At 46.2% G+C, this 14,531-nt stretch overlaps 2 protein-coding genes across 2 annotated transcripts; both read right to left on the reverse strand.

Annotated features, from left to right (window-relative positions):
- Positions 1-4,576: 4,576 nt before the first annotated feature.
- On the reverse strand, positions 4,577-6,707 carry H6S33_000593 (uncharacterized protein; the record flags this gene model as incomplete). Its single annotated transcript, XM_044831987.1, has 4 exons — positions 4,577-4,753; positions 4,820-5,453; positions 5,555-6,443; positions 6,668-6,707. 4 exons carry the CDS (start codon positions 6,705-6,707, stop codon positions 4,577-4,579), a joined length of 1,740 nt encoding a protein of 579 aa, XP_044700152.1.
- Positions 6,708-11,330: 4,623 nt separating this feature from the next.
- On the reverse strand, positions 11,331-11,540 carry H6S33_000594 (uncharacterized protein; the record flags this gene model as incomplete). Its single annotated transcript, XM_044831988.1, has 1 exon — positions 11,331-11,540. The coding sequence occupies one exon, from the start codon at positions 11,538-11,540 to the stop codon at positions 11,331-11,333; it is 210 nt and encodes a 69-aa protein (XP_044700153.1).
- Between the last annotated feature and the right edge of the window lie 2,991 nt (positions 11,541-14,531).

A 14,531-nucleotide genomic window follows, 5' to 3' on the forward strand; every position in this document is an offset into this window, starting at 1 on the left:
TCTTTAAGCTACCCACAGCCCACCACCCACTGGTGCAAGGCCAAAGTTACCGCACTAGCTAGCAAGAAAAAACAATCTTGGAGAGATCTGGGGAGATGATCGGGTTATTGTTGTTCGTTGCGTTGCGTTGTGCTGTGTACACGTAATCGAGTGATTACCGATGACTCGGAGTGGGTGTGCGGCCGGTTGATTGCTGGTGAAGAAGCCTCAAAAAGATGGCAAAGGTTTTTTTTCCCCACAACTAGCTGCAGTTTAGATAGGTGTGTTTTTTAGAACTCTGATTTTTTTTTCCCTAAAGAAGATGGAGCTTTTAAAACAAAAAGATTAGAGGGGGGAGAGGGAGGGGTGGGCAGCCTTTATAACAACTGCGACTAATGTAATTTCTTATCTGCTGCCATTTTTTCCGGAGCGACCGATCCGAGCCGCCTCTGCTTACAGGTTTGAATTCGCTCTCCATTCGTGGTTGATACTGTACGTGCTGACTTGACCCTCACATCTTCACCTCACATCTTCACCTCAACGCTTCACCGTCACCATCACTTCTCCATCACGTGTGTGTGAGGTGAAAAGAAAAGAGGGCTTTCCAATACAGATCATACAAAGTCTCCTGATCTTTCCGCACCAATCATATTGTGATGTTGCTGGCTGGCTGGCCATGTGCAGTGCAGGCTGGGATTCTATGTAGTTGAACAACAAGCGACAATTATTTGAGGATCCTCCGCCATGGAAATCAGCGGCTTTTTTTTTCACAACTACTTTCGATCTCAACTCAACTCAAATGATTTTCTCGTTGTAATAGAGATGGGAGTCAGCCTCAATCGCACAGAGCCAGAGAGCCGCTTGATGCCACATCTTCACATCTTATAATTTCTGTATGCACATGGGGGGGGGGGGGGGGGCACAAGTATGATCCCTACTTACTTACCCAGATTCGATCCCCAAAGTGTCTCATGGCTCAAATTCATCGCAACCCCGTCCGCCCGTTCGATCCTTCTCTACCATGCCTTCTGGTGAACTTCAACCCTCCAAAAAAGGAAAGACCAGAAACATCGCTAAGATTCCACAACCAAGGGTTAGGGCTAGCAGCTCTGCTAATCTCGCCACCGGGCTCGAACCTTTCCTCAAAACCGCCGTATCGCTCTCAAATCTGACTCGTAAGTACAGATAGATGGTACCTCGCAGACATGGGAAATAGGCACTTTTGTCTAGCTCGGGGCGTTTGTACTGAAACCAGATCATAGACTATCACTCGCTTCGCCGATCACATGCTTGAAATGCCCCTTTGGGTGGGGAAGGGTTTTTTGGGTGCGTTTTTCTTTTTGGTTCTTTGTAGTCTAGATGGAGTTGTTATGAGTGAGCGGATGAGCCGAGGAACGATCAGATCCTGGATGAAACCTTAGGTAGTGTCCCAGGTACACACACTGTTGACTTATGTACTGGCTGGTTGGGCATTTTACCCAGAGCGCTTGTCAATCTGTAAAAAATACTCGGGAGTGTCGTCTAGAGTTGTTGGTTTCGGATTTGTATGCTTTGTTTCAGGGCGGGGGTAGGATAGACTCGAGAAAGTGCAGCCAGTACTCAAACGCGGGGTTTATATGTGTTTGAGGTGAGTATGAGTGTCCGTTTGAGACCGAACCTTTGTATTTCGGGCGGGCTCAAAGATGCGAATCGGTACCAGTGCCAGTACAGTATAGAAGCCGAGATGGGGCCTACGTGCCATCCTACGGCCCTACAGCAGCATCGGTAGCTGATACATCCTATGCTAGGCCTAGGGCGTCCGTTGTATATACATGTAGGTATAGCTACATGTATTTCCCTGGCGACGATGGTATACCTATCTTTTATTTGAAATGATATTTGAGCAGAAGAGAATTTATGAAGAGCCCGGTGTGTATAAGAACTAAAAGGAAGAAGGAAAGCAGGTCCCTCTTATAGTTAAAGTCAAAGAACAGCCGTGTTCTTCTAAAAGATAAAAGTACAGGCCACGTCCAAACCACAAAACGAAACGTTGGCAACAAAATCGCAATAACTTGCCACGAATCGCAATATCCAGCAGCAGCAGTATAATAGTGATGTGGTGGGCGGATCACACCCAATCTTTACGAGTAAACAATACTTCTCGAACAATAATATGGTGGGCCCAATGAATGAATGAAGAAACGGCCTGAACTATGTACATGTAGCCATACATACACTATGTAGAGATATACATGTATCTTTTTAGAGACAGGTGGACACTACATGTACTTGTACTACATGTACTTCCTTCCCAGTTGAACTGCGCTGATGCCCAAGGGGTCTTTTTAGTAGAGGGCATGTACATGTAAGTATGCGATAGTGAATATACATGTATCAGAATAGATTGACATAGATACGTATACGACTAACAAAACAACTAACAAAACAGCTAACTACATGTAGATACCTGACACTGCTTTGTCGGGTGAAGATTTCCTATTCACTACGAGAGCGACTGGTCCAGTTAGCTTGCGTGAAGAGAACAATTGGTAAAAATACATTGTGGTGATTCTCTCTGTGTTTGGGTATCCCGTACGTATATGCATGTATCGTATATAGATATTATATGTATATATGTAGTTGTGACTGAGTACAGGGCTAAAGCTAACTGTTACAATAGAATACATGTATTGAAGCAACATTTCTAGTGCTAAGCTAGGCGGGTTATATTTCATTATACAAACTTCGTAGACAGCTGTAGGCCAACACCTTCGAGAACAGAACGGCAACTACATCCTCTGAGTAATCAAACCTCCCAACAAAGCGACCTGAATGGGTCGTTGCCCCCCAACTTATGAAATAGACCACTTCACCAGGCTAATCACCCGCCCGCCCGGATGTCATCGCCAATGCTCCGCTCCAGTCCTTAAATATCACTCAGCACCGAGACAAGACATCGAGCCGTCTACTCCCTAGATCTATAGACTCATCGATCTGATTTTGGCATATATATAGACCTCGCGCTCCCCAGTAGAATTTACTGGACCCCAGTCCCCTAGTACCACATGTAGGCTACACCATAAACTACTATCCCGCAGAGCCAAACTATCCCGCAGAGCCAAACACACTCGATCAGCCATCAAAAGCGATATTCTGCATGTAAGCCTCTAGTACTTGGTGGAGGTTGTTTAGTGTAGAAGTGGCTGCTTCCTAGGTTAATGTTAATGTTATTAGTCTGATCACATATATCGGAGGAAACATCGATCATGGAGATTAGCAACAGGTCAACCCACCAGGGGCGAGTTATTACCATAATCGAAGGCCACCGTTGTATATAGTTAAGAGATGGAGATGTGGCGTGGCTAGAGATGAACCTAAAGAACGTCACGGGCCACGGCGTCCCCATAACCCCATAACCCCATGATGGCAGGCATATGCACTGTATGTTCGTCAGAGAATACTGGTAGTACTACATACAGCTAGCAGACCACCGGCCTTCGAAACATCCCCAGTCAGCGAGTCCCGGGCTAGCTGACCGCCCGGCAGAATGATACAGTGAGTGTCAACAAGTACTACACATACGCAGATAGATACCCTCCAGGACTCGCTGATCATGGGGAGGGTGGTTGCATATATACACTCATAGACCGGTCTACTCCGTGTGCATACATGTACGTATGTACATGTAGGTTTGCGGAGAATGCCTCGCCCCGTCTATGTCGATATCGATGTCGTGATAAGTCGATTCGGGGACCTGCACTGCAGCCACGGTCAAATACGTACATGACATAAAACAAGCAAGATATTAAGCACGAAAACCTTAAACAAGCACCTACTCGGGCCTGGTCAATACTGCACTGCACTAGCCCGCCTCCATCTTTCAGCCAAATATGGTGGAGGGGCCAGAGGAACATAGCTATATGTATAAATTGATACTACACTACACTACACTACACTACATGTATGTATATCCCACTCGCTACCCCTATACAGGTATTATAGCACAGCATGTAACCAATAAATACAGTGTGATCGACGCTGTGCTGCTTGATATGATATGGTCCACACGCCCATGGCACATCCTGTCGTGCATGGTAACAGCGTTTCGAGTTTCGTGTGGATGCGGGGTCAATTGTGATTGTTGCACCCTAAATGTTGTTTTGGGGGGTGACCCTTAATTTGCAAAATGTAGATGTCATGCAGCCCCCCGAATTTCGGGTTCGTGCAGTATTGATATCTCTTTTTGCCCGAGCCCGAGGGAGAATTGTTTGAGGGGCGGTGCCTCAACCCAAACAACGAGTCAACTCCCGCGCTAGTTTGGACCTCCCTTGCCGATTGACTGAGTGGTAGCTAGGTGAGTTGAGATGTCGGAATAGTTTTGGGAGGAAGTCTCATTCTATATTATGGAGGCTGGCGCATGAATGTAGCTTTGCCGCTCCAGTCTTGAGTTCAAGAGAAATTAAGAACCCTAGAAACACAATCATAACGCGCACAGGTGAACAAAAGATAGTAAATGAGAGGGTAAAGATAATTTGTTTTGTTTTTTTGCGTGCCATTTTAGGCTAGGCATGATATCATAAAGGTTATTATATCTCCGTCTCCCTCTCTCTCTCAAAACTTACACTTCCATATTCAGCTTGATATTACTATTATAGTCCTCCTGTTTTGCCCGAATCCTCCTATATTCGTCAAGCATCCCCTGGTAGTCCTTGTTGCAGTACGGCTGCACCATCTCCCTCCACCCACCCTTCCTCAGGTGGTTTACGCCGAGGTCTCGGAGCAGCATGCTTACATACTAAAAAAAACATCGAATCATTAGATATCACTCGCAGTCAATTTTCGACAGGGTGGGGGTCCAAACCGCAAGTTCATCATGCATAAAAGTCGGTTTCCTCTCACCGACCGAGAGATATCTCCTCCGTCTCCACACATTCGTCAGTGCGATATCATTCTCAATCTCATGCACATCAGGCAGCTGCAGATCCCCCATCAGATACGCAGCAGCCCAGATACTCTGCGTCTCCGCGATCTGGAACGACTGCGCTGCGCCCACCTGTCCCAGGAAGACGATCGAGTTATCACCCGACGCCACCTCGTGCGGTGACACCATCCCGCGGTATAAATAGAATTGTGTCGTGCTTGGCGGTTGCCGGTAGTAATCTGGTGGCGATCGCAGGCGCGGGAACATCGAGATGATCTTCTCATCGGCAGCAGCTTCGAGATGCTCCCATTTCTTGGCGTCGACCATGGACTGGAAGGATATAGGCACTGGAAGACCCAGGGCGGCGGAATCCTCAGGGGTGAAGAAGGGGAAGGTTATGTCCCATCCTGTAGACATTACAAGGAGGTCACAAGGGAGAGATCCACCATTTTGGAGGAGGATAGATGAATCGACTAGTTTTGATATTGACGTTCGGTGCACTTTGGCGCATGAAATTGTGTCCCAGAAGCCGGGTGTATTAGAGACGCCGACATTATCGGAACTCCAAAATATCCTGTGATATTAATTATTTAGTATGACCTCCATGGTACTATACTTGGGGAAAAATCGGTGCATCTAAACATATCTCGCCTCCAGATAAAAAGGGAAACCTACGGAAGCTGAGGTCTCAGTCTATTCATGTTATCACTTCGCTCATACTTGGCCGCTCTTATCCACCTCGACTGCATGCTACTCCACACCCTGTCTGTAATCCATCTTCCCACTTTCGTCTGATGAAAGAACTTCATCCATGAGTCCCTCGGCTCAAAAACACATGGACTCAGTTTCGACATCAACCTAGTTGCCAATATCTGATGCGCATTATCATAATACACCGGCGCACTATCGGGCGCACTCATACCCGCTGGCCCAGAACCCTTATCTCTGATGATCCACTGCAAGTTCTTCCCCGCTGATAGAAACATGTGAACCGCATCGAATGCAGACTTTGATCCTCCTAGCACTACCACATTCCGAACACCCTCCGACTCCACGAACGAAGGCGCTAGTCGTGCCAAATCTTTGGTATGCAGCATTGGCGGCGTGAATCCCTCATTGTCAAATACTGGGATGTTTGGTTTTGAGGTGATACCGGTTGCGAGCATAAGCTTGTCACCTGTGATGACATCGCCTTTGTCGGTACACACAACCCAAGAGTTCCTCACAGAGTTTGTATTCCGTACCTTCCTGATGCTGGTGACACGGCTGTCGAAGCGTATTCGGCTCTTGATGTCACGGCCGTTGTAGACGTGCGTTTTTGTGTACTCTTCCAGGTACTCATAGACATGTTGTGCTGGGACATATCCATGAAACTGGTCCTTCGTTGGTTTCATGGGCGCATCACTGAACTCGATCATCCCTAGGGGAGACTGTGAGTACATCCCTGAGTAGATTCGGGTCTTGCTCCATGCTCCTCCCAAAGAGGTGTCGGTTTCGAGGATCGTCAGTAGAGCCGTGGGGTTGAGTTCGAGATATGTTTTTGCAGCAATGATTCCAAAGGGACCTATTTTGTGCCCGGGATTGGGCCACGGGAGCCCGCATCTTTGTTCAGCACGGTTCTTTCTTGCGTATGCAATGGAGAAAATAAAAAAGAGAATAATATTTCCATTCTTCTCCTTCCCCCGGATTATAGGAGGGCAAGTTGCAAAAAGAATATGAGGCCGAGGCCAAGGGGAAAGTGCAAAACAAATATCAGAAAGAACAGTAAAAGAGAAAAATATCACACACCGGCCCCTACAATTACAACATCAACAGATGTAGCAGACATCGCAGCTGATATTATGATTACGGTAAGTAACGTGCGTGGGGTATCGAATAATATCAATTAGATGGCTGTAGCTCTTGCAGGCCAGCTTTAGGCGGGGGGATGAAAGCGGCGCAGATCCAAGATCAAAGGATCAAGCTGGCTGGAACGAAACGAAAAGGCAGCAGCAACAATCACAGACGGATAAGCCAGGAGGAAAAAAGTGGTGCCATATGGTCTTATATATATAAAAGCACAACAACAAAAAAAATCCCAACCCGGGTACGGATCATGGCAGGTCCAGAAAGCCGGTGCGATATATACATACTCAAGATGAAGAAGCCAATGCCCATAGGGGAGATTGGCCAATCGGTAGCGACCAGGGGTGTTCGTCTTTTTTTTTTTTTTTTTTTCCTTTTCCCTTCCTTTCCTTAGAGTCCAGGCACTTGTTCAGAAACACAGCAGAACGGATATAATCCCCGCGGACTCAAACTGGAAGCAATTCCGAAAACTTTAGTAGAGTAACGGCAGCTGTTACCACATTCAACTGAAGGGCAGCCACACTCAACCTGCGGGGGAGAGCGAAAGCACAAACAAAGTGGTCAGAGCTAGGGTTCCCGAACGTGACATCGCATAATTCTTTGAGCACTCTAGAAAAGAGGGTGAAAAAATCACTCCCACCGCTTATTGCCTTCCAGACACCCCCCGTATGGCATGTAGGTACTGTATGTACTCCCACCCTCGACTCCCCATACACCACACGCGTGTTACTCCGAGTTCCCCAACCCGGGAAGCAGTGGCAATGTCCTCGGAGCGCCCAAACATGCAAGCCCCAGGGGCTTTTGGGTGAGGGATGGATACTTTGTTGTTGCAGAGTAGGAAGGTGGTCTGATGCCCTACATCTCCCACCCGCTCGCACTAGCTTCCTAGGTAGAAGAAATACTAGCAACCTCTTCCAAAAAAGAAAAATGCGGCTCAAACCACGTTTTCCACGCTCGCGGAATATTCGCCGATCCGCCGGCCCTGAATCTAGCCATTCATCGTTTGGCTGCTTCACAAGTGTGGCGGCATTGGTGCTGTAGGTGGTTGATGATTGTAGAGTGTGATAATATATTGTTGTTGTGATATACCATACACCTATATGCGAATTCAATATGCCGATTGCTCAGTGCACTGCCGTTATGACTTCCTAACTCCCAACTGCAAGAATTTGTTTCTGTATTCGCACCATGTATATACACCCAACAATTCCCAAGAGGTACCAATGATCATTAGCTACTGGCCGCCAACTTGACCGACCAATATTTCTCATCTTGACCAATGGTGCTACTAATCACACTAGCATCTCTGGATGCAATCTTAACCTTGATACTGCATATGTAGAGTACCCCAAGATAGACGTAAGGGTCCACCACGTACAGGTACCGATACTTATCCCTATCCCGGGTTTACTAGATGCTCCATCTTGTTGGTTGCCTTGCGTTCATCCGATGAGCCGGCTGCTTGCATATAAACGATCACACTTCTCCTCCCGCCGTCAATTTCGCGTGGTCGGTAACCGTTTTTTCTTTCATAAAATGTCACTCGACCCGACCAATTGGCCAAACAAATCGACGTTTTATCCGATACCAACTCCTACCATGGTTAGCTCAATACATTCCAGTTAACTTTTCCTTCTTTCCTTCTTTTACCTCGCCTTAAACACTCCATCCGCGTAACAAGGGTTCCCCAGCTTGTTCGTGATTCAGAGGGATGCAGCGGTACAAAGGAAAAGAAAAGAAGAAGGTTCGCCATATGAGACTTGGTCGGTTCTCGCCTTCTACCTGGACACGGCGTCCCCGGCAGGGATACACGGCTACCACTGCATTAGCCCCTATGATATATCCCTCGTAATTATAGCGGAGATCCTTTTATACAACTAGAAATAGGGGGAGCTAACCATTCTCAAACTCACCCTTTTTCTTTCCCCAGCAGGGTTCTTTCTGGAATAAGGATTATATCTAGTTAAGGGTCCATACTTTTCTTCTGCCGGCCCTGCATTGACGTCACAGACGATGTAATGTGAGGTGGCATTGATTTACCTTTCTACAAAGGCCTAGAGTTCTAATCCTCAGAAAATCACTGGAATAAACATCCGGTCCCATTGGGCACGTCTCGACCTTGCTGACCTTGAAACCTTTGTGTGAATCCAAAGGTCAAAGACGTACACGGACCGACTTGGTGACTGAGATTGAGTGTTTCCAATACCAGCAGCATATTTACAAAGGACCATCTCACTAAATGGGGTTAGGGGTACACCGACGAAGAAGAGTTTAACCACGAGAGAACAACTTTAGGAAGCCGGAGGAGGTAGATCGGAATTCAAGCTAGACGTTGATGATGGAGCCAACAGAAATGATTCTCAATCCAAAGTCACTCTTCAAACTCTATCTCCCCCCAACTACGTACACATATGCCTACTAAACGGTTTTATTCATGTGTTTGCATTAACACAAACGGTGCAGTTGACATGCGGACCAGTTACCAACATTCTAATCGTTGAAATGCACTCAGAGTAAGCATGATACATATACATCTTCAAATGCCGAGCCCGGAACCCCGAAATCTCTGCCATGTCAGATCTACCGAAACCGGTCCAGTACCCACCCATCCTAGTGATTCCAGACCGCTGGGTAGAAATTAACCAAAGGCACATATGCACTCTAAGCTCAGGGTTCGGTTTAGTTTGGGGAAATTTAACCGAATAAATGATTCTCCCGCTGGTTCTCGTGCTCTACTCTCCTCTGGGTTGAGACCTAAACCAAGCACGATTGATCGTGATTGCAACCGGATTACCTATCACTCGGGCAGGCGAGAGGGAAGGTCACCCCCGAAAACTCTTTTAATATAACTACGGGTCGAGATGGGATGATACCTGTAGGCTTAGCCAGATGGAATCCGTATAATAAATGAAAAATATATAAAACTCCGATCATCGATCCTTCTAGTTAACTTCTAGACTTCTCTCCTGATTCCTAGTACTCTCTATAGAGGGGGGTGTAACATAGATTGTAAGATCCCTGACCAAAAATATTTGATACTAACCTGTGGTTTTTGACCGCCTTATCAGCCAGCGCTTTCGACGCCCCGCGCCTCCTTACGTGGTTATTATGATTTCCTCAGAAATAAATATTTATCAATCACTTCTATCCAAGCCATTGATTATTATTTATTCTTGTGCTCAATCATACTGAAATTGAGGTACGTTTCCGTATTCCTTAAACAATAACTACCAGCTATTTACGTGCATATGCCGCCGTGTAGATCCTCGATTTAATCGACCCTAGCTGCTTGCGTGCGTACATTCCCTTAAGTCCGATCAATCCCCCCATGGGCGTTGACCCGAGTATCGAGCGTGTTGCAGGTTCACCATTCATCGAGATGCTGCTATGTAGACGGTTGGTTGAGCGCAGCCAACGTACATACGTACTTTTTTGATCAACACAGGTACATAATCTGGATACCTACTCTCTATACTATTATTTCTCCGCAATCAGGATATCTACTCGGGGCAGGTAACAAGAACCTGAACATAAAAACGCGCTAGCAGGGGTCAAAGTGGTTCTTCATGCCTATCGCGAGTACATGTACAGCGCGAACAGGATTCGAGCAAGCAGGTAAGCAAGCGGACCAAGGAAACCGGGAGAAATCCTATTATCACACCTACAATTCCGAACCTGCGGGTTCAATTACCCAGCCAGCAACAAGCGCTTGCTTCTTGATCGATTTCCTACCTTTATATTTGCCACTCACAGCTAAACGGTCAAAGATCTACACCGCAGTGCAGCACATGGCGGAGTGCAGTACTCCTACGCGATTTGACTATGGCATGGTATTTAAATATGCCATATTCTGGATGCCCATATGTTGATTACTGTACCATTTCTCTACAGCCAGGATAACGAGATATATCTCGCCCTGCTATGATTATTAGACCTTCGGCTTTATGCTAAGGGTATACGTATACCACAAAGGATTCTACTAAGAGAAAGACGGGAAACATACTCTTATCTACTGATCTATCACTAAATACATCGATATCTACATGTATGTACACGTACAATTATTAGCCGGTTCTACCAACCAAAGTCTTGATCGATTACCTTACCCACCAATTGGAGACAAGAGCTGAGAAGATGGCACATGACTAGATATGACCCGAACAATATTATTCTACGATCACATCGAAGATAGCATAATAGCACACCCGTAATATTATTACATCGTATTGTACAGCATGCAGGATTCCGCCAAAAAAGAGAGAAAAGAACACCTATAACGCTCTTATCTATCTATCCATCTACAATTATAACCCCAAACCGGCAACCCAGGATTCTAGCCGGCCAGCCAGCCAGACTCACGGGCAGTCACTCGGATTTTAGACTCAGCTCAGAGCAAAACCAAATCCGTTCTGTATCATCAAGAATCTCATCTTGAGCGCTAAGCAGAGAAGCCCCAGCCAAAAAGGCGGTGTTCCTCACTCGTATATGTGTCGTCTTGTTTACCAGCAAAATACCATATTTACAATCCAAGGCGCTGTCTTCTTCCCTTATTAGCCACAGCGTCTATATCATATCAAATATATCCCTACAAACCTACTAACATTCCTCATAATCCAGTAGTAAGACCCCTAAAGCAAGTGCTCGGGGAAAAATACGACGGGTACGACACCAGAAAGGCCAAAATGCTGGAGAGGAGGATCCACCCATTGACTATCCTGGCTAGTATCGAGTCGGCACAGTAGGTAGAAATGTAGGAGAGGACGAGGATGTTCAGAAGCATCAGTTGGAGGGATGCGGAGGAAGCAGAGGAAGACATATCTGTTCTGTGGGCTTTAGAAAATATATTTGAGGGGCGTTTTTATATGAAGCGTTCTTTCTTCGTCTTTGACCCCAACTCCACAGCTAGTAATGAATGGCTTTAGAATCAACAACGGGATCCCTCCTATTTTATTCTACGCTTAGTTTTATAGTCTGCGAAGCCAACGCTGGTTAGAGCTATCAGTTATCGCATCTCAGGTGCGCATCAAGGCGTCCCTTTGCTGTACAGAGGACGCGCCGATGCCGATAAGAAAGATCGAAACTGAGTGAAGTGCTGTTTGCAAATCTTTTGCCGTTGTCGTTTGCTGTTGTTTGAAAAAGAACGGTGGCCGTTTAATCCTCTGGATACACGTTTCGTTTGGGGGCTTTTTTGTTTTTGTTTCTTAGGCAGTGCAACGACAGGTGCTGGTCGACTGGCTCATGGTTGTTACCATGGTAGGCTGGTAGGACAATCTATACGTCTGTCTCTAGCTGTAGTTGCTGTAGCTATGCAAACAATCTCCACGTGTATATAGTGGTACTTGGGTAGCCTCGATGCAAACTATACACTTACATGTATGTACTTACTTATTTGGCTGCCCTTATTTGCCTTTAATATGTAGTAGACACATGGAATTGTGTGCGCGCATTCACATATTGCCTTTTTCTCGTTGTTCTGGCCCTTTGATAATTGCAATTTCATCAAACATGGGCGGTGGGGCGCGCACTGCACTGGTTTTCGCCATGACTGTGATCAAGCATTGTCGGAGGGGGGGTGTTTCCAGCTTTTAATAATCGCAATGTAAATTCAAAAAAACGATAGGTGGAGAGAGAAGCTAGTTTTCGGCAGGATAAAGCATTAATTGAGCGGAGGCGTAGGTAGGGCGGTTCTTTAATTTCTTTTGCGTCGCTGTATTATTATTAGTTGCTGTCGTCGTCATGTAATGCCAGTTGTCCAGACCACCAATATCAGACACCGGTTGGTACCCGTAACCCCCCGCACGCGGGACATAGCTGTCCACTTCTATCCGGCACGGTCCGCAGGGCAAGAGCGAGAGAAGGAACCCGCAACTAAGCAGTACCCAACAGCCGATTTGAACGGCCAGGAAAAAATAATACCATCATGCAGAAAATCGAAATAAAATCCCCTCCGGATGAACTTTCCGACGGGCTTGCAGATAAATATCATTTGGGCCCGCTAGCTGCTGCCCTCAGAAACAAAAAAACAAAAAACAAAAAAACCTTCTTTTTCTTTTCTTCCCGCACCGCAGTCAGCTACATAGAGAGTAGTTTCATATCGCGTCACCGCGCGGGAGTCGCGGTCGGCGCTTGGTATGTTCAGCCCTTCCTTCCGGCCTCTCCTTCCTTCCCAAGCCCTTCCCTTCCTTTGCAAGCCCCTTCCTTCCTTCCCAGGTCCTTCCCTTTACCCAAGCTTCACTTCCCCGCATATGTATTAGAATCCTCGTGCCGCATTTCACCTGGCTAGCGAGCCCGTTCAGACCCTGATCTTCGAACTGTCACGCGCAAGACTTTTGCGCTCAAGACCAGGATACCTTCCCCTCCATTTTATCATGGACATGCCCTGTAATATCTCGGTGCCTGCATATATTTGTGTACCAAAGACGTAGGTATGTACGTAGAGTACCTAGAATGTGGTTCTGAGATACGGACAGAAGCATCCTCTGAACGCGGCCTCAAAGAATCTTGCAATGGTCATTGTGTTGCAAAACCATTAGCCTTGTAGGTTGTATACGACCAACTGACCCAAGCGTCAAACGGTTGTGGAGAGATTCCACGTTTTCAAGTCCGTGTGTTGTTTGCAAACGCTCCAGCCATTGTGAAGGAGGGTTGCGTGCCTCTTATGACTGCCAGACCTTTGATACCTTGATAAATGATGAGAATCCGATGATACCCTTGATGCCCTGTATCGCCTAGAACTGCAGGAAGCATACCTACACCCGTTACTCGTGACGTTCCCGAACACAGCTGGGTCTGCATTCAGGCCAAATCTTGCATGAGACAACTTATTTTGGTGATATGCAAACCAAGTTGTGTTATATTGGTAAGTGAGCACCATTCTACTCTGGGTGCTAATGATCGGACATAATATTCTTTTTATAGAAAGAACAAGCTTTCCTCTTCTTACACTTACTGCGCGGGAGGAGGACTGAACCAGTGGAAATACCGAAAATAATCCCCATCATCATGCGCTGCACGTTGGAATAGCGAGCGGGGTATCCGCTAGCGATAACGCCGCAAAACGAAGAGTAGAACCCTAGAGCTTTCATAGTCTCCAGTTTCAAGGTGCATGTGATACCGGAAGTCTCTGGTGTTTAAATATTAAATTCCAAAAGATCTTTCGACACCACTTGATTTATGCAGACTGTACCAAATAATCTTTCATCATCTCGACTGTACCGAGTGACAATTCATGATTCCATGATTCCGTGTATCCTTTTAATTGGCCGAGATTCAGTGTATGTAACTATAGTGGTACCATTCCCATGGAAGTACCCACTGGTAGACTTTAAATTACCTATCCAAGCCCTAGTAGGGGGAGAGGTTTTGATAGGTAATTATAAGTGTTGGCCAGGGAGTTAAACATGCTACTGCATTCACTTTTTTTCTTTCGTTTTTGAGATTTTGTTTTTAGGCCCTTGATGAAGGGACTTTCTATCCAGACAAGTAATCCGATTCCCTATTCAGCTAAAGCCATCTATAGATCGCAGTCCAAATTGATATTTGATTTTATGTGTCTTATTGATCATTGACAAAACCCCCATTTCTTGGTTTAAGTAGTGTATTTTTTACTTTCCATGACTCATATGAAGAAAAGGAAAAAAAGGGGGGGGGGCGGGGGCGGTAGTATACAAACGTAACGGAATATGATTCTCTTTTTCCAGCTTTCAAGGCTTTGATTGTTTGACTCTGGCAACCGGAAGCCAGGTACGGGCAAGGCGGGGAGATCTGTGGAGCTAGGTTCCAGTCATGATTGTTTGACGTCGCGGCA

This window comes from Morchella sextelata, assembly GCF_020137385.1.
Source record: "Morchella sextelata strain SCLS chromosome Unknown scls_1, whole genome shotgun sequence".
Lineage (NCBI taxonomy): Eukaryota > Fungi > Ascomycota > Pezizomycetes > Pezizales > Morchellaceae > Morchella > Morchella sextelata.